The following is a 27,140-nucleotide window of genomic DNA, read 5'->3' as shown; positions in this document are numbered from 1 at the left end:
TACTCTCCTGATTGGCTGGTGAGCATAGTGGAGGGACGGTTAATTTACATGTTTGTCTATTATTAGGAAAGATAGCCATTCTGAAAGGTGTGAGATGGTACCTCATTGTCGTTTTGATTTGCATCTGTCAGATGATTAGTGACTTTGAGCATGTTTTCATATGTCTTGGCCTTCTGTATGTCCTCTTTCGAAAAGTATCTATTTCGGTCCGTTGCCCATTTTTTTGATTGGATTGTTTATCTTCCTTTTGTTAAGTTGTATGAGTTCCCTGTAAATTTTGGAGATTAAACCCTTATCGGAGATAACATTGGCAAATATGTTCTCCCATGCAGTGGGCTTTCTTGTTTTGTTGATGGTTTCTTTTGCTGTGCAGAAGCTTTTTATTTTGATGTAGTCCCATTTGTTTATTTCCTCTTTAGTTTCCATTGTGAGGATATTGCTTTGGCATATGTCTGAGATTTTGCTGCCTGTGGATTTCTCTAAGATTTTTTTTTTTAAATATTTCTTTATTGATTTCAGAGAGGAAGGGAGAAGGAAAGAGAGATAGAAACATCATGATGAGAGAGAATCATTGATTGGCTGCCTCCTGCACACCCCTCACTGGGGATCGAGCCCGCAACCCAGGCATGTGCCCTTGGCCGGAATCGAACCCGGGACCCCTCAGTCCACAGGCCGACACTCTATCCACTGAGCCAAGCCAGCCAGGGCTCTAAGATTTTTATGGATTCCCGTCTTATGTTTAAGTCCTTTACCCATTTTGAGTTTATTTTTGTGTATGGTGTAAGTTGGTGGTCTAGTTTAATTTTTTTGCATGTATCTGTCCAATTTTCCCAACGCCATTTATTGAAGAGTCTGTCTGACTCCTCTTGTATTCTATTTAAAATTTGACTTAGAAATCTTGCCTCAGTGTGAGAGAGATTGAGCAGTATAGGAGAGATTGATCTGTAGCTTTCTGCCTGCAGTTTGTTTCAGCTTTTGAAGCTCATTCTATATTTGCTTCATAAGAAAATTGGAAAGTTTTCTTTCTTTTTGTATACTGTGAAACAGTTTCAAATCATTAGACTTAATCTGTTCTCTACTGGGTTAATAGTGTTTCCATTAATTCTGTGCATGGCACTTTTGGGGGCATTATCATATTTACATAAACCAGCAATTTTCAACCTTTTCATCTCATGGCACACTAACTAATTACTAAAATTCTGCAGCACACCAAAAATTATTTTTTTGCCGATCTGACAAAAAATATATGGATAATTTTTTATTCATTTACATCAGACAGCTGTTGTTGTGTTGGCTGTTGTCACTTTTTTTATTTGATAATCTAAGGCAGTGGTTCTCAACCTGTGGGTCGCTACCTTTTGGGGGTCGAACGACCCTTTTACAGGGGTCGCCTAAGACCATCGGAAAACATATATAATTAGATATTGTTTTTGTGATTAATCACTATGCTTTAATTATGTTCAATTTGTAACAATGAAAATACATCCTGTATATCAGATATTTACATTACAATTCATAACAGCAGCAAAATTACAGTTATGAAGTAGCAACGAAAATAATTTTATGGTTGGGGGTCACCACAACATGAGGAACTGTATTAAAGGGTCGCGGCATTAGGAAGGTTGAGAACCACTGATCTAAGGGAAAAGAGGTCATTGCCCCTGACTAAGTAGTCAGGTTTTGCATGTTTTAAAAATTCTTGTGGCACACCCATTGAAAATTGTTGACATAGACAGATGTGAGCAGAAGCCTGAGTAAAATAGTCTCTTTGGTCTTTTTAATTTTCTTTGTGTCTGTGGCTCTCTTATTTTTTTTTTTAATATATTTTTATTGATGTCACAGAGGAAGGGAGAGGGAGAGATAGAAACATCAATGATGAGAGAGAATCATTGATTGGCTGCCTCCTGCACGCCCCACAAAGGGATCAAGCCCGCAACCCGGGCATGTGCCTTTGGCCGGAATCGAACCTGGGACCCTTCATTCCACAGGCTGACGCTCTATCTACTGAGCCAAACTGGCTAGGGCTCTTATTTCTTATTTTATATATTAGGGTTTTCTCCCCACTCACTAGATTAATTAGTGGTTTAACTGTGTTACTGATTTTTTCCCCAATGTACCAATTTTTAGATTAATTTATTAGTTCTGCTAATGTTTTTCTACTTTCTCATTAATTTTTGCTTTCACCTGTATTAATTCCTTTATTTTGCTTTCTTTCAGTTTACATTATTAGTTTTCCCCCTAACTTTTTGAGTGGATATTTAATTAACTTATTTTTCATTTTATTTTGATAAAGGTATTTGTGACTGAATAGTCTTCTTTGCTGATTTGATTGTATTCTTTAGGTTCTAATATGTAATATTTTCCTTATTGTTTTCTAGAAATTTTGCAATTTTCATTTATTTTTTAACCCAAGTTAAGGTTTTGTTATTATTTTAAGGTAGAAAGGCCTTTGTTTTTTATTTCATTTTAAATTTATAATTTTAGTGCTGGTCATCAGTTTTATCCTATTGATACTCTTTGGATTTATTGAAATTTTCTCTATGGCTTTCTTGAAGCTTAATTTTTATTAATGTTCCATGAAGACTTAAAAATGGCATTTTCTTGAATTAAAAAATAATTAAGGGGTCATTTTTTCTCTAGTAATTTATTAATACACAGTATATATATATATTCATCTAAAATTTTGAAATTATAAAATCAGTATTTGGCAGTAATGTAAAACCATAATAGCAAAGTTAAAGATATTGTAAATAGATATTGTTTTATTAAGTAGGAAATTTTTTCTGAGGCATGCCAGAAAAAAATTATGCACTTTTTATACATAATTTCTGTGTGTATAATAAAGAATACTTTAGAACTTAAACTGAAAATTTAACGAAGAGTAAAATATGTAGATATTATAGATATTATAAAGTCGGAAAAAACGAAATCTATACTTTATGAAGTTTAAAAATGAGTTTTGAAATTCTATTAGAAGTGCATTGTTTTTTGTTTGTTTGTTTTTTAATTTGATTCACTTTAATAACCTGGAGTGCCAGGAGGAGGGGCTGGTTTTTGTGTGTGTTTTGTTTTGTTTTTTGTTAATCCTCACCCAAGGATATTTTTCCCATTGATTTTTTTTTTTTTTTTCAGAGAGAATGGAAGGGAGGTAGGGAGGGAGAGAGAGAGGAAAAGAGAAATATCAATGTTAGTGAGACACATCAATTGATTGCTTCCTGCATGCACCCCCACTGGGGCAGGGATTGAACCTGCAACCCAGGTATGTGCCCTTGACCAGGAATCGAACCTGTGACCCTTTGGTGCGCAGGGCTTATGCTCTAACCATTGAGCACACTGGCCAGGACTAGAACAGGTATGTCTTTTATTTAGTGTGTATACAGAATATTTTGGTTTTGGCACCAAGTATCTGCAAACAGTGCAGCATGATGTTAATTTATTTTAATTTAACAGGTTTAAAAATGAGGGTATAGGAAGGACTCTAATGCTTAGGGTCCCAGTTTCATGATTATTATTAAGTGAAACTGGTATATGTCCCTTAGTTTGCTTCTATACTCTGAATGCTTGTTGATGAATGGTTTAAGATCTCAGAAAAAAAGATGCTTAAAGAAAACCCTATTTTAATATTGTTTGGAGATATCTAAGTTGACTTGATAACTTGTGATATTTACATTAACTTCTGTTGCAAAAATAGGTTACCTGTGTAATTTCTATATAATATTGTAACTTTCTTTTTCTTTTTTTTTTAGAATTTTTATTTGGACTACCTTGAAATATAGTCCCTAAAAATGCCAGCTTGTTTGGATGTAGAGGATGACCTGGATAAATGATAAAAATTAAAAAAGATATTTTGGTGAGTGAAACCTTATGTAAGAGAGTGGATATGGCTTGGCTTAATTCCAAGCAATGGAATGGCTGTACCGTTACATAGCAAGTAAAAAACTGTTTCCTTCACCATCTAGTGTTTTGTCAAAGGTTAAGATAGTCCTTCAACCAGATATGGGAGACTTAAGCATATTTAAAGAAACCAAAATTCACTAAATTTGAACCTTCTGTTCTTCTGGGATTAAGAGATTGCTTAATCTCTTTTTTCTTGAGGAGTCCACAGACCTCCCAAGAGGTACATCATAACACTTAAATGCATTTTAAATATCTGGTTTCCTCCAGCAATACACCAAACCCACATAGTTCACTCAGGCCTAGTGCTGTACTAGTCAATCACATGAGTCATACCTGGATTGTCAGACTTAATTAGAAATTGAAAACTGATGGCTTCTGGGCCATATGCAGCTGCAGTGTGTTTCACTTGGCCCATAGAGTATTTTCAAAAATGTAAATCTCTTTGAAAATCTGGAGATTTCACTAAATATATGGATTTTTGTCTTTTCTTAAAATTCAAAATATGTATTATTTCTGGGCCTTTACAATTCTTCCCATCACTCCATAGGAAAATAATAAGCTGGAGCAAAGTTGTAGGTGCTCATCATAGATGGGTATTCAAGTTGCCCATTGCTCAAACCATTCATACAGTATGTGAAAATGCATTTAATAGCCAATGTTCTTCTCTTATTTATTTTACCTGCCTGACTCCAATAGGTATGTGAGTTTGTGATAATCTGATGTGGATAATAGTGTCTTTTGTCTTTTGCTCAAATGGCAGCCAAGTCAAATAATTTGAATAGCCTGTGACAATATTTTACCGATTATTCAGCTACTTGCACCAGGTAAAAATTCTGAAGAGAAAGGACTGGTGCAGATAGCTAAATATAACTAGAGGCCTGATGCATGAAATTTGTGCACTGGGAGGGGGGGTGTCCCTCAGCCCAGTCTGCACCCTCTCCAATCTGGGACCCCTCGGGGATGTCCGACTGCCGGTTTAGGCCTGATCCCACAGGGACATCCCTCTCACAATCCGGGACTGCTGCTCCCAACTGCTCGCCTGCCTGCCTGATTGCCCCTAACCGCTTCTGCCTGCCAGCCCGATCACCTCCTAACCACTCCCCTGCCAGCCTGATCGACATCTAACTGCTCCCTGCTGGCCTGATCGCTCCCAACTGCCCTCCCCTGCTGGCCCGATCACCCCCAACTGCCCTCCCCTGCTGGCCATCTTGTGGCTGTGGGCATCGCCATCTTTGAGGGCACGGCAGTCAATTAGCATATTCCCTCCTTATTGGCTGTGGGCACTGCCATCGTTGTGACAGCGTGAGGGTCAATTAGCCTATTTCCTCTTTATTAGATAGGATACTAGAGGCCCAGTGCACGAATTCGTGCATGGGTGGGGTCCGGCTGGCCCACCCCAATCGACGAATCAGACCAGGCCAGCCAGGGTGAGGGGCCACAGGTGGTTGGCCGGCCAGCCCCGCCCCCTGGTCAAACTCCCAGTTGAAATCCCTGTCGAACTCCCAGTTGAGGGGACAGTTTACATAATAGCCTTTTATTATATAGGATAATATAAATATGTTTTTTTAAGAAACTTTTTATTATGAGCAATTTTAATCATATATAAAATTATGGTATAAATAATACCTATATACTCATGACCTATTGTTAACCAATATTAACATTTTGTTTTGCCATATTTGCTTAATGTATTTTAAAGTAAATTACAGATAGCATGACATTTCACCCCTAAATGTTTCAGTATGCATCTCTTAAGAAATGATAACATTGTCCTGTGTGACCACAGCAACATTATTATCACACCTAACAAAATTAGTAATAATTTCCTAATTACCCTAAAAATGTGCTTTACATCTTTTTTTCAAACCAAGATTCAATAAAGGACCATACACTCCATTTGATGTTTAAGTCTTTTAAATCTCTTTTAATGTAGAATAGTTTTATCTACCTTTTACTATGAGGGCAAGCCAATTGTGCTACAGAAATCCTATATTCTAGATTTGCCTAATTATTTTTTCATGGTGTTAAATTGTTCCTTTGTCTCCTGTTAAAAACTTGCTAGGTTCAGTCAACCTGCAGACTAAAGAGTCCTGGGTTCAATTTCAGTCAAGGGCTCATGCCCAGGCTGCCGGCTCAATCCCCAGCAGGGGGCGTGCAGGAGGCAGCCAATCAATGATTCTCTCTCATCATTGATGTTTCTTTCTCTCTGCCTTGCTTTCTGAAATCAATAAAAATATTTTTTTTAAAAAAACTTGCTAGATTCAGGTTAAACATTTTTGGCAAGACTGTTTGATAGGTAATGCTGTGCATTTCATACTGTACATAATTTCTGGTTGTTTCTGTGCTAATGATGCTAAGGTTGAACATTGTGTTCAGGTAGTGACAGTTCTTCCATTGTAAAGTTATTTTTCCCATTAACAAGCAACAAATCTGGGATGATACTTTGACATCATGTGCTATCCAGTTGTGTGTCTGTTTTTCACATAAAATTTTATCTTTATTAATGATCCTTGCCTGAATTATTTTATTAGGAATTTCAAAATTATATTTTTAAAATTATATATATATATTTTACATTTAAGTTGGCATTCTTCTATAATAAAGAGCTTTCCTTCATTAACTGGAGCTATTTAGGTACCCTGAAATGATTTCATTTACAAATCTATTTTATTCTACCTTGGAAATGTAGCATAAATAATATGCTTACTTTTAAAATTTCTCCTAAATATCACATTTTTTTCTTAGATTCCTCATGAAAATTCTAAAGAGCTCCAGTAAGAATTGAAATCAATAAGTAACCTAGAAATTTATTATGTGGGTGAGCAAGATAACTGCTATTTAATCTTAGCAAACCCAGAGAAATAGCACATATTATCTTTTGATAGATGACCATAAGTGACCAAATGTGTCTCTTGAGATAGCTATAGTCTGTTTTCTCTCTCTAAGAGTGGGTTGCTGAACTGCATTTCAAACTCAAAGATTAGTCATTATTTTGATATGAAATCCTTATTAATAGATTTTAAGTGGAATCTTCTCAATGAAGTTATCTAAAAGAAGTTACTTTAAAAAGTTTTCTGGAAGGAAGGTCAACCATTTTTTTCATAGCCTGCCTTTCAGTTTCTTGTTTTCTAAGCACTTGTGTAGTGCCCATAGGTGTTGTTAAACTGGTAATTCCTGAATTTAAATTAGCTGACTTGTGTATCTGCCAGTAGAGAGCTTTTCAAATCTTGATACACAGCCTTATACCATGACCAATGGCCTCCTTAGAAGACTGTCAAAGTCCAGGTTTTTCAGTTGGTTTCCTTCTTTCCAATTAAAGGTTCTTTTGGAAAATGTTTCTTAAATTTTAAATTCTCTTCTTACAGTTGTTTCAACTTTGGAACAGCTGCTAAATAGCTACCATTTTTCATGCAGTTTAAGCAATCACTTTTTCTTGCTGAGCAGCAGCTTTTAAGCCCTAAAAATCTTTTTTAAGCTTTGTTTATTTATCTTTATTAGTAAAGTTCTTTAAACTCTGTAAAATGCAGATGGCAGTTGACTAAGGGCAGTGGTATTTCTTTTTTTTTTTTTTAATGTATTTTATTGATTTTTTTACAGAGAGGAAGGGAGAGGAATAGAGAGTTAGAAACTTCGATCAGCTGCCTCCTGCACACCCCCTACTGGGGATGTGCCCACAACCAAGGTACATGCCCTTGACTGGAATCGAACCTGGGACCCTTCAGTCCGCAGGCTGACGCTCCATCCACTGAGGCAAACCGGTTTGGGCAGGGCAGTGGTATTTCTAAAGGATTTTCTGAATGCTGTTGTTTCTTAACCACTCAATCTCACTATTCCTTATTGATAATTATAATACCAGACTATAAGATGCTTTGATCAAATGTCAAAATTTCCCCCCATATTTACTTATAACATAGGACTTCCCCTCCTCCCCCATAAGATTGCTTAGATTCATTTTTGAAAAGCATTTGCTCTTGAAGTTTATTGATTATTTCAGAGAACAACGGTTAATACATTTCCCCATTTATTCAAGTAATATAACCATATTACAGCATATTTAGCTATAATATTTAGCCTAGCACAATTATGCATTTTAGTGTATTGATTTTCAGTCCTTTTTTCTTATCCATCTTAAAAAAGAAAACATAGTTGTAATTATAGTTTATATAAGAATTTGTTTTTTTTTAATCCTCACCTAAGAATATTTTTCCATTGATTTTTAGAGAGAGTGGAAAAGAGAGGGAAAGACAGAGAGAAGTATTGATGTGAGAGAAACACATCGATTGGTTATCGGTTGCCTCCTGCATGTGCCCCAATTAGGGTCCGGTATGGGGAGGAGCCTGCAACCAAGGTATGTGCCCTTGACGGGGAATGGAACCTGGGACCCTTTGGTTCACAGGCCAGCGCTCTATCCACTGAGCTAAAGAGGAGGGCTTTAGAAACTGGCTTCTTGGAAACTTGTCAGGACAGGAGTAAGGCAAGTCTTGGGGAGCTCCTTGTGTTGTGGGGTCACCCAAAGGTTTATATAAATTCTCAAAAAATACTTGTTTTATTTTCTTTTTTATTTTTAAAAATATTTTTATTGACTTCAGAGAGGAAGGGAGAGGGAGAGTTAGAAACATCAATGATGAGAATCATTGATCGGCTGCCTCCTGCACACCCCCCACTGGGGATCCAGCCCGCATGTGCCCTTGACCGAAATTGAACCCTGGACCCTCCGGTCCACAGGCCGACGCTCTATTCACTGAGCCAAACCAGCTAGGGTTGTTTTATTTATATTTTTATTTATTTATTTATTTATTTATTTATTTATTTATTTTTAAATATATTTTATGATTTTATACAGAGAGGAAGGGAGAGGGATAGAGAGTTAGAAACATCGATGAGAGAGAAACACCGATCAGCTCCCTCCTGCACACTCCCCACTGGGGATGTGCCCACAACCACGGTACGTGCCCTTGACCAGAATCGAACCTGGGACCCTTGAGTCTGCAGGCTGACGCTCTATCCACTGAGCCAAACCGGCCAGGGCTGTTTTATTTTTTTTATGATCTCTTGTTCCCTCCTCCCCATACTCTAGACTTACAAAGAGGTAGCATCCTATATAATAAGGTAATATGCAAATTGACCCTAATCGCAGAACTACCTGGAACGACCAGTCACTATGACGTGCACTGACCACCAGGGGGCAGATGCTCAACGCAGGAGCTGCCCCCTGGTGGTCAGTGTGCTCCCACAGGGGGAGCTCTGCTCAGCCACAAGCTGGGCTGATGGCTGCGAACACAGCAGCGGTGGCAGGAGCCTCTCCCGCCTCCTCAGCAGCGCTAAGGATATCTGACTGGCCTAAGCCGTCAGTCAGTCGGACATCCTCTGAGAGCTCCCGGGCTGCCAGGGGGATGTCTGACTGCCAGCTTAGGTCTGATCACCCTGGGGAGCGGGCCTAACCCGGCAGGTGGACATCCCCCAAAGGGTCCCAGACTGCGAGAGGGCTCAGGCTGGGCTGAGGGCCCCTCCCCGCCCCCTCCCCCGTGCACAAGTTTTGTGCACCAGGCCTCTAGTATAACATAATGGACATAAATACAAAATAAAAAGAACTATGGATTCTACATTGTTGATTATATAATTATGCATTGCCATGCTTTTTCTCTATTCTCTTTTCAAAGGTTTTCTTTTTGTCCACTTGGCACTTGCTTCTGGAATAATATTCACCATGGTTTTGGATGACCTTCCAAACTTAGAAGACATCTATACTTCCTTGTGTTCATCAACAATGGAAGACTCAGAGATGGATTTTGACTCTGGACTAGAAGATGATGACACAAAAAGTGATAGTATTTTGGAGGATTCCACAATCTTTGTGGCCTTCAAAGGAAATATAGATGATAAAGACTTCAAATGGAAATTGGACACAATATTGGAGAATGTGCCCAATTTGTTACACATGGGTAATTTGCTTTAATTACTTTTGCCTTCTAAGTATTTGCCCTTTTGTGACTATCTTGAGTTTTACAATGTAAAATTTTGCTGTACTGGTTTGAAAGACTCATTTTATTTTATTTTATTTATTTATTTATTTTAAATATATTCCATTGATTTTTTACAGAGAGGAAGGGAGAGGGATAGAGAGTTAGAAACATCGATGAGAGAGAAACATCCATCAGCTGCCTCCTGCACACCCACTATTGGGGATGTGCCCGCAACCAAGGTACATGCCCCTGACCGGAATTGAACCTGGGACCCTTAAGTCCGCAGGCCGATGCTCTATCCACTGAGCCAAACCAGCCAGGGCTGAAAAACTCATTTTAATTGTAAAGTTGGAATTTTAGGATTTTTTCCCTTTTTTTAAAGAAATGCTATTGTGTTTCTTTTAAGTTCATGGAGGAACTGAACTTAACATAGCAATACGTAAATAACCTGCTCTAGTGGATAGGAGTAAGTCTCAAAACCCAAATATATTTATTGTTTCTAACTCTCTGGCCTTCAGTTTCCTTGTGTATAAAATGAAGAGTTTAGACTGGATCTTTAAGTCTTTTACTCCATGGTTCTACTTAAAGTATGCTTGAAATTTGTTTTCTTAAACTTTAGATCAGAGGATACTAACCAACAGCCTACTGAATCCAACCATAAGCCGCATCTTATGGCCCACTTTCATTTTTTTGTTTTGTTTTGTTTTTTAAATTTTTTAATGTTTGAATTTCATTGCCAATGCTTTAAAATTTTAAATATTTTACATAAAAATCCATGTTTTGGATTTTTCTGTAAAAATGGAAAGATCTGATAGCTTTGCGCTCTTTCTCTGCCCCAGATGATGCTGAATAGCACCAAAGGCAGCCCCTCACCTCATCACAATTTCCATCTGATCTCTTCACACATTTAGATTACCTGTCTTGGTCTTGTGGCCATTTGTGTTTTTGTTTTTGGGCAATTTGGCACTTTATTTTATGTATGTATGTATGTATGTAGGTATTTACTTATTTATTGTTTAAAGTATCACATATGTCTCCTTTTTTCCCGATCGACCCCCCCCCCCCACACATTGTGTTTTTAAATCTTAGTTTAGGTGTTCTCCATCTTTCCTGGTTGGACAGTTATGTAATTCCTTCAGACTTAGTGCAAAGCCTAGGTTTTATCTTTCTATCACAAATCTTGATTTGATCAAGTGCTCATTAGATTTTTTTAGGCATGGGTATTTTTTTCTTTTGAGATTTGATGTCAGGAGGGAAGCTGCTGTGTGTTTTTTTTCAAGTACTTTTTTAGTATGTTGCGTAAGATTTCTTTATAGTTAATGTACTATTTAGCATAGTATTAGAGACTTTTATGTGTTAAAGTTGCAGTTATCACCGTCATTGTCACCATAATCACAGTCATAATATATCATTTTATAAGGGCCCACCTAGGCCTGAACTTGCTCATTGCTCTTAATTACCCACATTTTTCCCCTTATTTTTAAATTGCTGAGTCAATTTTTTCATTGCTTTTAAATAAATTACCAAACCCTGACCTATACAGTTATTAGATTATATACTTGGTGCAAAAATATGTTTTAAATCGTATCTTCTCAAATATGATGGAACTTTTAAAAACTTTTGATAAAATGTAGCTATATATAAACAAGGATTTTTTTAAAACCAAATCACAAGTAGATAATGTCATAGCCTATTTGATGTTTGTCTAGACCACATACAAGATTCCAGTACTCTTCAGATTAGGAAGAAGCCCTGTAGCACCTGTACTCTGTGGAAACAGGATCCCAAGCTTCCTGCTTTTTGCTGTTCGGAGGCATAAGTGTCATGAAAAGGAAATTGACCTGAGAATCAGAGCAGGATTTTAATGCCATCTCTGATGCTGCCAGGTAGCCACAGGATCCTGGGCCAATCACTTAGCCTTTCTGGGCTTCAGTTTTCTTGCCTGTAATATAGACTTGAACTAAATATTGCCTAATTCTTTCTAAATTTCTGTGATTGTATTATCTCACTGCTCTTAGCAAGTGATCTCTTTTTTCCACATTAGAACAAGTGAATTTCATGTCTGGGTAAGTTAACTCTCAATATATAATGGTTTTGGAGTTGGCAGGGGCTTTAGGCAGCATGTAGGCACTTTCCCCTATCCGTGGATATTTCTTATTTTGAGAACAGATATGCCCACAAGTTCATTTTCCTTTTTTTTTTTTTTAGTCCTCGCCCGAGGATATTTTTGTCCATTGATTTTTTTTTAGGGAGAGTGGGAGAGAGAGGAAAAGACAGAGAGAAACATCGATGTGAGAGAAACACATCGATTGGTTGCCTCCTGCATGAGTCCTGACCAGGGCCCAGGCCGGGGAGAAGCCTGCAACCAAGATACATGCCCTTGACTGGAATTGAACCTGGGATCCTTTGGTCTGCAGGTCGACGCTCCATCCACTGAGCCAAACCAGCTAGAGCAAGACCATTTTCTTAATATTAAAATGTATAACTGAATAGAGGATACAAAAGATTTAACTTAGCTGAGTTTTAACAAAAGGGAAAATTATTTTGTCTGGCGTTGTTGGAAAAAAAAAAGGTTTTTAGTCTGCTACCTGGTCCTGGGATTTGTTTTTCCATCTGTAAAATATAATTACAAACAATATTACCTCCTCAATTAGTTAATTTTTATATTTTCTTTTAAAAACATGTGCTGAAGTTTGCATTGATTTTTCAGACTTGCTGAAATGTAATGTTTTCATATCTTAACTAAGCTTGGTTGTCAAATTATGTTGTTTGCCCTGACCAGTTTGGCTCAGTGGATAGAGCATCGGCCTACGGACTGAAGGGTCACAGGTTTGATTCCAGTCAAGGGCATGTACCTTGGTTGCGGGCACATCCCCAGTAGTGGGTGTGCAGGAGGCAACTGATTGATGTTTCTCTCTTATCAATGTTTCTCTCTCATTGATGTTTCTAACTCTCTATCCCTCTCCCTTCCTCTCTGTAAAAATCAATAAAATATATTTTTTAAAAAATTATGTTGTTTTCCCCCTCAGTTTCATGTGCTTCAGTGGAAATTGTACTCTTGTTTAAGGTAGGTAAAGATTTAAAAATCAAAGACATAAAGAATCAAGACTTAAGCCCTCTTTAAACTGAAACATTTATAGGACATTATAAGATATGTTTCCTCTCTGTCTCTATAATTATCTTCCACAGGGATGCTCAGTGAATATTTAAATATGAGTATTAAAATTTCAAATATTTTATTTGAAGAGGTAAAATTGCTTAACCTTTTTTCTTCCTTTTTTTGCTTAACCTTTTTATAAGTAAATTTACTAGTGTCTTTTATAGTACTGTTTCTTTAAATAAGCTGCAGATTCCTTTGTACATATTCAACAGTTGACATATCTGCCAATTGAATTTTTATAGAATCTCACTTGAAATTTGAGACTTAAATGTTCTCAGTTTCTCAGTTCACATACATTAATCTGAGTCCAGAATAGATATTATTCTATTAATTTAAACTTAACCTCTTTCTTCTCTCATATTCCTTACTCTATTTTACTGCTTTCTATTTATTCAGTAGCTATGGTGTAGTAGGTCCTGTACTAGATTTTTGGGACATATTATCTCATTTAGCACTCACAATCTCTAAGTAGTTTTTTCATGATTTTAGAGAAGAGCAAGGTAATTTTCAGAAAGATCAAATAACTTGTTCATGGGCACCCTGGTGCTAAGTGGCAAAGTTAGGATTAGGTTTGAAGTCTATCTAACATCAAAACCTAAGCTGCTTAGCTACTCCAAGCTAGTGCTTTGCCTGCTCTTTTTTCTTTTTGTTGTTGTTTGTTTCATGTCTTCTAGTTGCTAAAAGATTGCTAATATTATTCTCTTTCTTTCACAACCAAGAATCCAGCAAGCTAAAGGTACAGAAGGTGGAGCCCTGGAATAGTGTGCGTGTGACATTCAACATCCCCCGAGAAGCAGCGGAGCGGCTACGGATCCTGGCTCAGAGCAACAACCAGCAGCTTCGGGATCTGGGGATTCTCTCCGTTCAGATTGAAGGTGCCTGTCTGGACCCAAATCATAACAGCAGCAGAATGTAGCATGATTTCCTGTGCTGCTTTAATCCTCTCTTCAGTTTTAGAATGCCAAGTAACTTACGTAACCTGTGCTTCACATTGTAGCCCTTTAGGATAAAGAGGAATTGAGTCTCTAGTTGGGTCCTGATGCTTCAGCATCTGTAGCCTCAGACTCTGTTCCTGTGGCTGACTTTGGCTGTTGGCCTATCATACTTTGATTTTACTGGCATTCTGACCAGAAACTGATTTGTCTTTTGAAGAATATCTGATTTCAGTTGCTTCCTTCTACCAACTAAGCCTTAGTTTTTATATCTTTACTTATCTAACAGAGATTAAGAGACCCTGAACAATTCTTTTGTAGTAGTATTCATTTTTCAAATACTTCGCCAGAGTGATCTTTTCAAAATGAAAATATACTACATAAACACACACAGCTTAAACTTAAATCCCTGCTATGGCTTGCTGTTGTTCAAAAGACTAGACTCTTTATTATGACCTCAGGCTTTGCATGGTCTGACCTCTACCTTTTTCATCCAGCCTTATCTTGTACAACTCTCCTCTTTGCTGTGTTCCAGCCTTTCCAGCTTGCTTTTGGTTCCTTGAATATGCATTTCTTCCTCCTGTCACAGGTCCCTGGCATTGATGGCTTCTCAAATGAATATTGTTCCCTATCGTTTTCCCTTAAACACCTACTCAGCCTTCCAGTATCAGCTTACATCTTCTGTAGGATGTATTTTCTGAACTCCTGGACTCAGTCATAGTTTTTTGTTATGTATACTCACAAAAGCCTGTATTTCCCCCCTCAGATCACACTTTCATTAGAGCAGTTATTTGATGATTGTTTTGTTCCCCCATAGATTGCAAGCTTAAGTAGGATAGGGAGCATGTCTTGTTTGGCTTACCGTTGGATCTCTGCTTGACTGTACATGTTTTAGGTTCTTTGGTAAATATATGTTGAATGAAAGCAAGGGAAACACATATATAATGGCAACACTTTGTTTCAGCACTCAGAATACAGTGCTAAATAAAATATAGTCCTTGTTTTTATGAAATCAGAAGGAGTTCATGACCTTGGTGAGGCAAACAAACCTGTGAGAGGTATAAGTACCAAGTGTGGGGGAGCACAAAGGAGGTTCTATCTTTGGGTGCCCAGTGAACCAAAACCATCTCCTTCCCTCTTATGTGATGCAGGCAGGTGGCAACCAACGTTTTCAGTCTTACCTTCCACTGGCAGGCCAAGCCTTCCTGACCCTGTGCTTGCTTAGAACCTAAATGCTCCACAAAACCTCAGCAGCTGAGCCCAGCCGTTGTTGCTCACTGGTTGAGTGTCAACCTATGAACCAGGTCACAATTCGATTCCTGGTCAGGGCTTGTGCCTGGGTTGTGGGCTCGATCCCCAGTAGGGGGTGTGCAGGAGGCAGCCGGTCAATTGTTTCTCACATCGATGTCTCCTTCCCTCTCCCTTTCTCTCTCCAAACATCAATAAAAACATTTTAAAAGAAAGAAAGAAAAATGGGGTTCAACATCATTTGATAAACGAGGGAATAGTGGCTTAAACAATAACTAGTTTATTTTGAAAAATGTTTGGTTGTCTAAAAGGATTCAGGAAAGTAAAATCAATTCACAGCAATCTATAGGATATAGTGAATTTTTAGGAAGAGTGGAAGTGAAACAAGTATTGGATATAATTACACTATATTGACTGTTTATAAGCACATAAGCACATGTACTCTTTATAAGAAACACATAAGTGAAAACCCCAAATGTTTTGTGGTCTCTGTTACCTATTTACCTGAGTTAAAAGGGCCTTTTTGGTAGTGTTTTCCACTGGAGAAAGGAAACACCAGTTTCTTTTAATCAGACCTACTTCCTACAAGTTCTTAAAAGGGTAAGATACTGGCTCCCCTTTATTGTTAATAGCCAGAAATTAAAACGTAGGTACCAGCAAAGAGGTAAAATAGATAACATTTCTAGATATTATTAAATTCACATATTACAGAAAGAAGGTCTTTAACTTTTAGGTAACGTGTATCCCTGGGGGATCTCCTTTCTCTCTCCACATTCTCTTAGAACTCAGGAAGGAGTGAAAGTGGTGGCAGCAGCTGTTGCTTTTGTGAAACTGGTAGTAAGTTGATGCCTTTGTAAGTTGTATGGGGAGGTGTAGCCACTGTCATAGTGTCTGCTGCAAGGGTGGAGGGACAGGTTGTTCCCCGAACAGTCTGTTCTCCAGTGAAGAACACTCCTTGTACCTTCCCTTTTTTGAGTTTTGGCGAGGGAATTGGGGAGACATCTTTTTTGAGGGCATTTTGTGACCCTTCTGTAAATTCATGGTGATTTAAAGCAGAAGTCTGCAAATATTTTTTGTAAAGGGCCAGAGAATAAATTTTGTTGACTTTGTCACAACAACTCAACTGTTGTAGCAAAAAAACAGCCATCGGCAATGTGTAAATGAATAAGTATGGCTGTGTTCCAATAACACTTTATTTAAATAAACAGGCAACAGGCTAGATTTGGCTCATAGGCTATAGCTGATCTGTAACAGGCAAGTTTGGGAGCCAGTAGTATTCTCTACATGTTGGTGTTTTGTGTGTGTGTGTGTGTGTGTTTTAATATGTCTTTATTGATTTCAGAGAGGAAGGGAGAGGGAGAGAGAGGGAGAGAGCGATAGAAACATCAATGATGAGAGAGAATCATTGATTGGCTGCCTCCTGCACATCCCCTACTGGGGATCAAGCCCGCAACCCAGGCATGTGCCCTTGACCAGAATCAAACCCGGGACCCTTCAGCCCACAAACTGACACTCTATCCATTGAGCCAAACCAGCTAGGGCTCCACATGTTTTTTGTTGTTTGTTTTTAATAAAACTTAGCATAGTTACATGTAGTTAGCAGTTAGGGGAATAATAGCAGTATAATGTGGAAATTGTCTTTATTCATATGGGATTGTTCCTGGGCAGGGGAACTAGAATAGTGTGAATAGAAGGATAAATATCCATATGGGGCTGGGGGGAGCCTTTAGTTCAGCTGCTGCATAGGTGGAAGTCCTTTCAGCTTTATTTTAAGAAAATTAAAAATGAGAACTTACATTCAAGTATATTCCCCAGAAGTGCACCCCCCAACATTCCATGGCTCTCGGCTTGTGACAAGTTTCATTTCCTCCTGTGCCTGCCTTAATGGCAGTCCCACTGGCTCGGAGCACCACTGCATCTGCATTATCTTAGCACCTTTCACCAGGCATTTCCACTCTAGTATTTTGGGGCATGTTGTCTCTACCAATTTTGTTTTTATTAAAGCTCTGGTTACAGAGCTGCATGAGTTTTGAGTTTGCCCCAACAATGTTTTTCTACTAAAACCTGTTATTTTCAGTGTGAGATTTTATAGAATGTGAGATTTTCCAGGAATGCATTTATCATATAGAAAAATGCCTATAATTCTTTATAAGGTTATGATAAGATGACTCTTCATCATATACTCAGTAAATAGCTAATGAGTATCTACCAGGTGCCAGGCACTGTTCTGTGTATATAAAGGGCATAACTAGGATGGACTTATCCTTTTTTTGAGAGTAAAATAACTATCCTGAGACAACAGACATAAAGGAACTAGGACAGACTATTGGTTACCTTTGTATAGTGATGGGGATACAGGCAAGAAAGCAAGTAAATAAGTATTTACATGGGATGTGCTCTGAAGAAATAACAGGATGTTCTGATAAGGTGACATAACATTGGATAAGATGATTAGAGGAGGCCTTTCTGGCCTGTGACACTTAAGATTATGTGAAAATTGAGGCATTGACTTAACGTGAGAATCGTGCAGGAGACCTAGGCAGCGGGAACAGCATTCTCGAAGACCTTGAGGTGAGAAGCAGGTTTGTGTACCCAAGAAACTAAAAAAAAAGGCCACAAAAGCTGAATTTATTTTATTGAAGGAGAAAATAGTGTAAGTTTTCAAGGTTAGAGACATAGGCAAGGGCCACATCTGGGCTGTCCATTATAGTAGCCACAAGCCATATGTGGATATTGAGCACTGGAAATGTGCTTTAAGTGTAAAATTCATACTAGATTTTGAAGACTTAGCTCTCCCCAAAAAGAATGTAAGGTATCTCATTAATGATTTTTATATTAATTGTATATTGAAATAATAATATGTTACATGTATTGGGTTAATAAGTAAGTATATTGCAGTTAACTTCACCAGTTTATTTTTACCTTTTTACTGCAGCTTCTAGAAATTTTTAAATTACATGTGTTGCTTGTATTATATTTCTGTTGAGCAGCACTGGGCTAGATAGATAGAGGTATTGTAGACCCTATTAAGAAGTTTGACTTGCATTTCTAAAGCAGTGAGAAGAAATGGAGTAGTTTTAAGTAGAGAAATGACATGATCTGATGTCCATTTTAAAAACAGTACTCATTCTGCGTAGGATGTCCTAGCAGGATTGGTATATTAATAGTTCTTTCCCTTTATTGGAAACCCTCAGGATCTATATTTCTCTCTTTTAATCCTAACTCCCAAAGGCAACTAAGAGCATCTTTGTAGCCCTGGTTATTGGTCTCTCTCTCTCTCTCTCTCTCTCTTTAATATTTTTATTGATTTCAGAGAGAGGAAGGAAGAGGGAGAGAGAGAAACATCCATTATGAGAGAGAATCATGGATCAGCTGCCTCCTGCACGCTCCCTAATGGGGATCGAGCCCACAACCTGGGCATGTGCCCTGACTGGGAATCAAACCATGACCTCCTGGTTCATAGGTTGACGCTCAACCCCTGAGCCACACTGGCTGGGCTGGTGATTGGTCTCTTATTGGTAGGATGTTTGTTCCCTGTGACTAACCAACCTGCCTGGTTAAAACAGAAAACTAACATACATCAGTGACGAGACAGAGGAAACTGTTGTGCTCTCATTAGCTTCCTTTTTTTTTCCATTAGCTTCCTCCTTTTTTTTATTGTCTAAAGTTTTACATATGTCTCCTTTTTCCCCAATTGACCCCCTCCCCCAGCCATTCCCACCCTGGGCAAGCCCCCACCACCCCAGTGTCTGTGTCCATTGGTTATGCTAATATGCATGCATACAAGTCCTTTGGTTGCTCTCTAAACCCCCCCTCCTGCTCCTCCTATTTGTCTCTGGATCTATTCTTGTTCATCAAATTATGTTGATCATTATATCCCACATATGAGTGAGATCATGTATTTTTCTTTCATTGACTGGCTTATTTCGCTTAGCATAATGCTCTCCAGTTCCATCCATGCTGTTGCAAATGGTAAAAGTTCCTTCTTTTTTATAGTGGCATAGTATTCCATTGTGTAGATGTACCACAGTTTTTTAATCCACTCATCTGCTGGTGGGCACTTAGACTGTTTCCAAATCTTAGCTATTGTAAATTGTGCTGCTATGAACATAGGGGTGCATATATCCCTTCTGATTGGTTTTTCTGGTTTTTTGGGATATAGTCCTAGAAGTGGGATTACTGGGTCAAATGGGAGTTCCATTTTTAACTTTTTGAGGAAACTCCATACTGTCTTCCACAGTGGCTGCACCAGTCTGCATTCCCACCAGCAGTGCACGAGGGTTCCTTTTTCTCCATATCCAGCACTTGTAGTTTGTTGATTTGTTGATAATAGCCATTCTGACAGGTGTGAGATGGTATCTCATTGTTTTGATTTGCATCTCTCGGATGATTAGTGACTTTGAGCATGTTTTCATATGTCTCTGGGCCTTCTGTATGGCCTCTTTCGAAAAGTGTCTATTTAGATCCTTTGCCCATTTTTTGATTGGATCATTTATTTTCCTTTTGTTAAGTTGTATGAGTTCTCTGTAAATTTTGGAGATTAAACCCTTATCTGAAATATCATTGGCAAATATGTTCTCCCATGCAGTGGGCTTTCTTGCTGTTTTGTTGATGGTTTCTTTTGCTGTGCAGAAGCTTTTTATTTTGATGTAGTCCCATTTGTTTATTTTCTCCTTAGTCTCCATTGCCCTAGGAGCTGTGTCTGTAAATATATTGCTACGACACATGTCTGCTATTTTGCTGCCTGTGGAGTCTTGTAGGATTTTTATGGTTTCCCATCTTACATTTAAGTCCTTTATCCATTTTGAGTTTGTTTTTGTGTATGGTGTAAATTGGTGATCTAGTTTCATTTTTTTGCATGTATCTGACCAAATTTCTCAGCGCCATTTATTGAAGAGACTGTCTTGACTCCATTGTATGCTCTTGCCTCCTTTGTCAAATATTAATTGAGCGTAATGGCTTGGGTTGATTTCTGGGTTCTCTGTTCTGTTCCATTGGTCTATATGTCTGTTCTTGTGCCAGTACCAGGCAGTTTTGAGAACCATGGCTTGGTAATATAGTTTGATATCTGGTATTGTGATCCCTCCAACTTTGTTCTTCTTTCTCAGGATTGCTGTGGCTATTTGGGGTCTTTTTTTATTCCAGGTGAATTTTTGGAGTTTGTTCTAGATCTTTGAAATATGCCGTTGATATTTTAATGGGGATTGCATTGAATCTGTAGATTGCTTTGGGCAGTATGGACATTTTAATGATGTTGATTCTACCAATCCATGAACATGGTATATTCTTCCATTTGTTTATGTCTTCCTCTATCTCTTTTTTCAATGTCCTATAGTTTTCTGAGTACAGGTCTTTTACATCCTTAGTTAAGTTTATTCCTAGGTATTTTAATTTTTTTGGTGCAATGGTAAATGGGATTGTTTTTTTCATTTCTCTTTCTGTGAGTTCATTATTGGTGTATAAAAAGGCCATAGATTTCTGGGTGTTAATTTTGTATCCTGCTACATTGCCGAATTCATTTATTAGGTCTAGTAGTTTTTTGATGGAGTCTTTGGGGTTTTCTATGTATAGTATGTCATCTGCAAATAAGGACAGTTTTACTTCTTTTCCAATTTGGATGCCTTTTATTTCTTCTTCTTGTCTGATCGCTGTGGCTAGCACTTCCAGTACTATGTCGAATAGGAGTGGTGGAAGTGGGCATCCCTGTCTTGTTCCTGTTCTTAGGGGAAATGAGTTTAGTGTTTAGTTTTTGCTCATTGCTTATGATGTTGGCTGTAGGTTTGTCATATAAGGCTTTTATTATGTTGAGGTATGATCCCTCTATTTCCACTTTGCTGAAGTTTTTATCAAGAAAGGGTGTTGGATTTTGTCAAATGCTTTTTCTGCATTGATTGATAAGGTTATGTGATTTTTATCTCTCAATTTGTTTTATGTGATGTATCACATTTATTTATTTATTATTTATTTTTTTATTAGTTAAGGAGTATCACATTTATTGATTTGCGGATATTGTACCATCCTTGCATCCCCGGAATAAATTCCACTTGGTCATGGTGTATGATCTTTCTATAGTAATGCTGAATCTTATTTGCTAGAATTTTGTTGAGGACATTAGCTTCCTTTTTTATCATCTGATTCTGACTTGAGTGAATGAAAACTTTCAACTCCTCAGCCACAGGCCAGCTATACTTTTATTTGTCCATAAGGTGGTGCTGTTCTCCAGCATAACAGCAGTCAAAATTTTAAAGGCGTGAAGCACCCCAAAACTTACTTCACATACTTATTAATTAATTGATTGATTGATTTTAGAGAGGAAAGGAAAGGAAGAGAAACATCCATCTGCTGCCTCCTGCACAGACCCTACTAGGGATTGAGCCCTCAATGCAGGCATGTGCCCTAACCAAGAATCGAACCGGCAACCGTTTGGTGCATGGGATAGCGCTCACCCAATTGAGCCACACCAGCCAGGGCTCAAAGACCTTTTTATCATTAAACCAAGTAATATTTAAATTGCCTCTAACTTTAGGGTACACTCAATTAGAACACTTCTAGTGACATTACCTACCAGGTTATTATGAGGTTCAAATTAGACAAAATTTTGTAGGCATTAACAATCCTATACAAATGTTGTTCTAATCATGAGACAGATGTCTCAGAGATAGATAAGTAACAACCTATCTACTCTTTTTTTTTTCAATTAAAGTTGACATACAATATTATATTAATTTCTTGTGTGCAACATAGTGATTAAACATTTATGTAACTTACAAAGTGATCGCCCCAATAAGTCTAATACCCATCTGATACCATATATAGTTATTACAATATTATTGACTATGTTTCTATGCTGTATTTTACATGACTATTTTTATAACTGGCAATTTGTGCTTCTTAATCTTAGCCTTCACAAACTTTTTTACCCATCCCCCCCATCTCCCTCCATCTGGCAACCATCTATTCTCTGTATTGATGAGTTTATTTCTGTTTTGTTTGTTCTTTTTTTTGTTTTTTAGATTCCACATATAAGTAAAATCATTCACTTAACATAATAACCTCTAGGTCCATCCATGTTGTCGCATATGGCACAATTTCATTCATTTTTATGACTAAGTTATATATGCCATTGCATATGTGTATCACATCTTTATCCATTTGTCTGTCTATGGGCACTTAGCAACTTATTTACTCTTCATTGCATCAATTTCTCTGGTGGATATCTATTTATATTGCAGTTATTGAAAAGGAAAATGGTATTTTGCTCACAAATATTACAGTGTCCCCATTCTGTTTTTTCCCTACACACACACACACACACACACATTCTCTCTCTCTCTCTCTCTCTCTCTCTCTCTCTCTCTCTCTCTCTCTCTCTCTCTCTCTTCGCTGGTTGAAAATAAATATCCAGAGTTCCAAGCTCTTTGCTGATGCTATGTATCATTAATCATTGCCCATCTCTATATTGTGAGAATTGGTTATGTTCTCATGCTTCATGTAAGTAAACCTGTTCAGATGAGGTTGAAGACAGACCCATCTAGTATTAAACTTACAGAAAATTACAACTCTTGTATACCTTTTTTAAAAAATAAAATTTGCATTTATTCTGATGATTTCCTTTTTATAACATGACTGTCATTTTCAGGGGAAGGTGCTATCAACCTGGCTTTGGCTCAGAACCGAAGCCAAGATGTGAGAATGAATGGACCCATGGGAGCTGGAAATTCAGTTAGGATGGAACCAGGATTTCCTATGGCAAGTGGTCCAGGTGAGATCTCTCACTCAATTGTATGACATTTTACTAGTTGCCCTTTTTTTTGCTTTATTTGCTAATGTATGATCATTTGGGTCCTACAAGATAGGCAGGGTTTCCTGACACATCTCTGTTTATTAGTTCAGGAAATAAAGACATGAAATCACTCTTAGGAGGCCATCTAGATTCACAGAGCGTGAAACATATAGGTTTTACAATCTTTGGGGCTCAAGCTTAAACGAAGATGAGCACTGAGCAATGCAGCAAACATTGATTAAGTTCTTGAATGATAGCACCTATGCTAACTATTGAAAATAGAAATGAATAAAATATATCCTACCCTCAGGATGTTTATAGCATAATGGAGAATGTAGTTTTCTAACACTCCAACTTTCTAAGGCTGAGAATCTGTGAGCTAAGAGTACTTGCATGCTTATGTGGAATCTGTAAAAGTATGTAGGAGAATATGTGTTTTTATATATTTAGAGCTTGAGAGAGTTATAAATTATTTGCTACCTTTTCAAGAAACCTGAAATTTCTTCTTTGGAGATTGAATTCAACATTCTGTGAATCACAGTGTATGAGATTGCAAATTTTTCTTAGCACTACTTCCTCTATTGGCAACAGGAAGTTAACTGATAAGCAAAATTCTTTTGTAATTAAAACCATATCGATAGCTTGTTTGGTTTTTTCCCATAGCTTTAGAGAAGCTCAAGATTAGTGAGGATTCCATAGTAGTCATTTCGTCATGGTTTCTCATCCTTGTCACTATTAATGCTTTAGGCTGATAATCCTTTGCTGTGGGGAGCTGTCGTGTGCATTGTGGGATGTATAGCAGCATCTCTGGCCTCAACCACCAGATGCTAGTACAGCGGTTCTCAACCTGTGGGTCGCGACCCCTTTGGGGGTTGAACAACCCTTTCACAGGGGTCGCCTAAGACCGTCGGAAAACACGTATATAATTACATATTGTTTTTGTGATTAATCACTATGCTTTAATTATGTTCAATTTGTAACAATGAAAATACATCCTGCATATCAGATATTTACATTGCGATTCATAACAGTAGCAAAATTACAGTTTACAGTTGTGTGTCACCACTGGGGGCCTGCCCCCAGCTGCGTAGGAGGCTCAGAGCAGGCGCTCCGTGTGTGTGTGTGTGTGTGTGTGTGTGTGTGTGTGTGTGTCTGCTGGGGGCCTGCCCCCTAGCACACCGTGGAGGCTTGGAGCAGGTGCCCCTCTGTGTTGATCTCTCAGGCTCCTGGCCTCCACTGCGTATTGTACTCTTCCTTGAGCTGTGGCCAGGGTGGGGTGCTGCCTGCAGGCCACGCTTTCCTGCTCACAGATCGCCAGATCGCCGCGGAGACCTGGGGGCAGCCCCTCCTGGGGGCTGCCTGCCCTCCCCCACTTTCCTGCTCTGGGATCGCCATGGTGCCCCAAAAGAAGGCCACCCAGGGGGGGGCCTCCAACGCCCTTCCCCTCTTCCTAGGTGTTGGGGCGTCGGCCCCCCGGGGGGGCCTTTTCTGCTCCTTTATAAACCCGAAGGCCCTTGCGGCGGGCCAGCCGGCACATGGGGGTCCCAGCTGGGGGCGGGGCTTAGGCGGCACGCGGGGGCCGGCTGGGGGCAGGGCTGCACACGGGCCCGGATGGCGGCTCGCGCTGTCCCGCCCTGCCTGCAGTATGCAAATTAGCTGCCATCTTTGTTGGCGGCTAATTTGCATATCATGCTGATTAGCCAATGGGAGGCATAGTGAAGGTACAGTCAATTACCATCTTTGTCTATTATTAGATAGGATACTCCAGGCTTATAACATTTAGGGCTATACTCTCTCCCTCTAGATCAGTGGTTCTCAACCTTCCTAATGCCGCGACCCTTTAATACAGTTCCTCACGTTGTGGTGACCCCCAATTTCATTGTTACAAATTGAACATAATTGAAGCATAGTGATTAATCACAAAAACAATATGTAATTATATATGTGTTTTCCGATGGTCTTAGGCAACCCCTGTGAAAGGGTTGTTCGACCCCCAAAGGGGTCGCAACCCACAGGTTGAGAACTGCTGCTCTAGATAATGGAAATATTAGGGTGTTTAAATTTGTGAAAATCCTAAGAAGAGGACAAGACACTATCAAAACATAAAGAGAATTGGGGGGAGAGGGACAGAATTTATAGAAATTTTTAAATTGAAGTAAATAACTTATTCGTTAGACACAGCTGAATTGGAAGGTAAACTTGAATAAATTACCCAGAATGCAGCACAGAAAAAAATAAAGGAGATGGAAATATGAAAAAGGTCAAGAGATGTGAAGGATAAAACTAGAAGGTTTAGCATAAGTCTGAAAAGAATTCTGGAAGAAGATAAAGAAATTGAGGAGGGACAGTAGTCAAACAGAGAATGGCTGAATTTTTTCCAGAATTGGTGAAAGAAATGAGTCCTCAGATTCAGAAGCCCAGTAATCCTTAGCACTACAAATAAAAATGAATCCACATCTGGACACAAAATTGTAAAGCTACAGAACATGAAAAGCAGCTCAAAATAAAGACCAATTATTATTATTTTTAATCCTCACCTGAGGATATTTTTCCATTGATTTTTAGAGAGAGTGGACGAGAAAGGGAAAGACAGAGAGAAACATCAATGTGAGACAAACACATTGATTCATTGCCTCCTGCACGCACCCCAGGGAGGATCCTGCAACTGAGGTATGTGCCCTTGACCAGAATCGAACCTGGGACCCTTCAGTCCACAGGCCAACTGTCTACTGAGCCAAACCAGCTAGGGCAAAGACCAATTATTTATGAAGGAAAGACTATGAGACCCACAACAAATTTTTTTAAAAATATGTTTTTATTGATTTCAGAGAGAGGAAGGGAGAAGGAGAGAGAGATAGAAACATCAATGGTGAGAGAGAATCATTGATTGGCTGTCCTCTGCATGTCCCCTACCAGGAATCGAGCCCGAAACCCGGGCATATGCTCCAACCGGGAATCGAACTGTGACCTCCTGGTTCATAGGTCAATGCTCAACCACTGAGCCACACTGGCTGGGCCTGCAACTAATTTCTTAACAGCAACATTGGAAGTCAGAAAACATTGGAATAATATTTCAAAGTGATGAGAAAATTATTGACAGCCTCGAATTTTAAACCTAGCTACACTGTCAACAGTAGTGTGAAATAAAGGCCTTTTCAAAGAGACTGAGAGAATTTACCATTAACAACCCTTGCTAATTGAATTGCTCAAGATGTACTTCAGGAAGAAGAAAATTGAACCTAAGATGGAAGAAATAAGAGCTAAGAAGGGATGGTGAGCTAAATAATTGGTAACCTGGGGTAAATATTTCAAAATAAACATTGACTTATTTAGTATAATGATAACCACATATTGTCTTTAGACTTTAAGTCAAATATGTCTGTTGGCATTTTAAACATAATCACTAAAATAATAGAAATAGATTATATGACTTCATAGGAAGGAAGGCATGATGAAAACAATAAAACTCAGGAAAAATAGGAGAATAGCATAGAAAAAGAAGGGTAAAAAAGCAGTGGTATCACAAAATGATAAACCAAAATTTAACAGTAAAGGCAAGTGGATTCTGAACTTTGATAAAAATAAATCAGATTCAGCTATGTGCTTTTATAGAAACATATAAATTATAAGGACTCAGTTCACAGCTAAAATGATAGAAAAAAAATAATTCAAATGAATATTAACCAAGAAAAGGGAGAAGAACTATTTTTATCAGATAAAACAGAATTTAAGATAAAAAGCTTTATGGAGGATAAATAGGGCCACTGTATGATGTAAAAGGAAAAGTTCAGTCCTGACCGGTTGCTCAGTGGTTAAAGCATAGGCACACGGACTGAACGGTCGCGGGTTCGATTCCCAATAAAAGGCATGTACCTCCATTTCGAGTTCAGTCCCCATCCTTGGTCAGGGTGCATGTAGGAGACAATTAATTGATGTCCCTCTCTCACACCGATGTTTCTCTCTCTCCCTCCTCCTTCTTCCCTCCCACTCTCTCTAAAAATCAGTGGAGGGAAATTATCCTCTCTCTTTGGGTGAAGATTTTTTAAAAAAAGGAGCCCTAGCAACTTTGGCTCAGTGGATAGAGTGCCCCCCTTCAGACTGAAGGGCCCCAGGTTCAATTCCTGTCAAAGGCACATACCTTGGTTGCAGGCTCGATC

At 38.5% G+C, this 27,140-nt stretch overlaps 1 protein-coding gene across 8 annotated transcripts in view; it reads left to right on the top strand.

Annotated features, from left to right (window-relative positions):
• The window catches only part of NCOA6 (nuclear receptor coactivator 6), a 72,140-nt gene continuing 45,000 nt past the window's right edge, over window positions 1–27,140 (top strand). For 6 of the 8 annotated variants that reach the window (XM_023754407.1, XM_023754406.1, XM_023754410.1 and 3 more), the window contains exons 1-4: window positions 3,747–3,850; window positions 9,558–9,839; window positions 13,740–13,895; window positions 22,840–22,962. In XM_023754407.1, the coding sequence (XP_023610175.1) occupies window positions 9,605–9,839; window positions 13,740–13,895; window positions 22,840–22,962 (514 nt within the window). In that variant the 5' untranslated portion in view covers window positions 3,747–3,850; window positions 9,558–9,604. Of the gene's footprint in view, window positions 19–3,730; window positions 3,851–9,557; window positions 9,840–13,739; window positions 13,896–22,839; window positions 22,963–27,140 lie in introns of those variants that run through there. The other 2 variants (XR_002829468.1, XM_023754403.1) reach the window with 2 other exon arrangements.

Source organism: Myotis lucifugus, unplaced genomic scaffold (assembly GCF_000147115.1).
Source record: "Myotis lucifugus unplaced genomic scaffold, Myoluc2.0 scaffold_60, whole genome shotgun sequence".
Classification (NCBI taxonomy): Eukaryota; Metazoa; Chordata; class Mammalia; order Chiroptera; family Vespertilionidae; genus Myotis; species Myotis lucifugus.
Note: the sequence above shows the minus strand (reverse complement) of the source record. Positions and strands in the feature narration are given on the sequence as shown.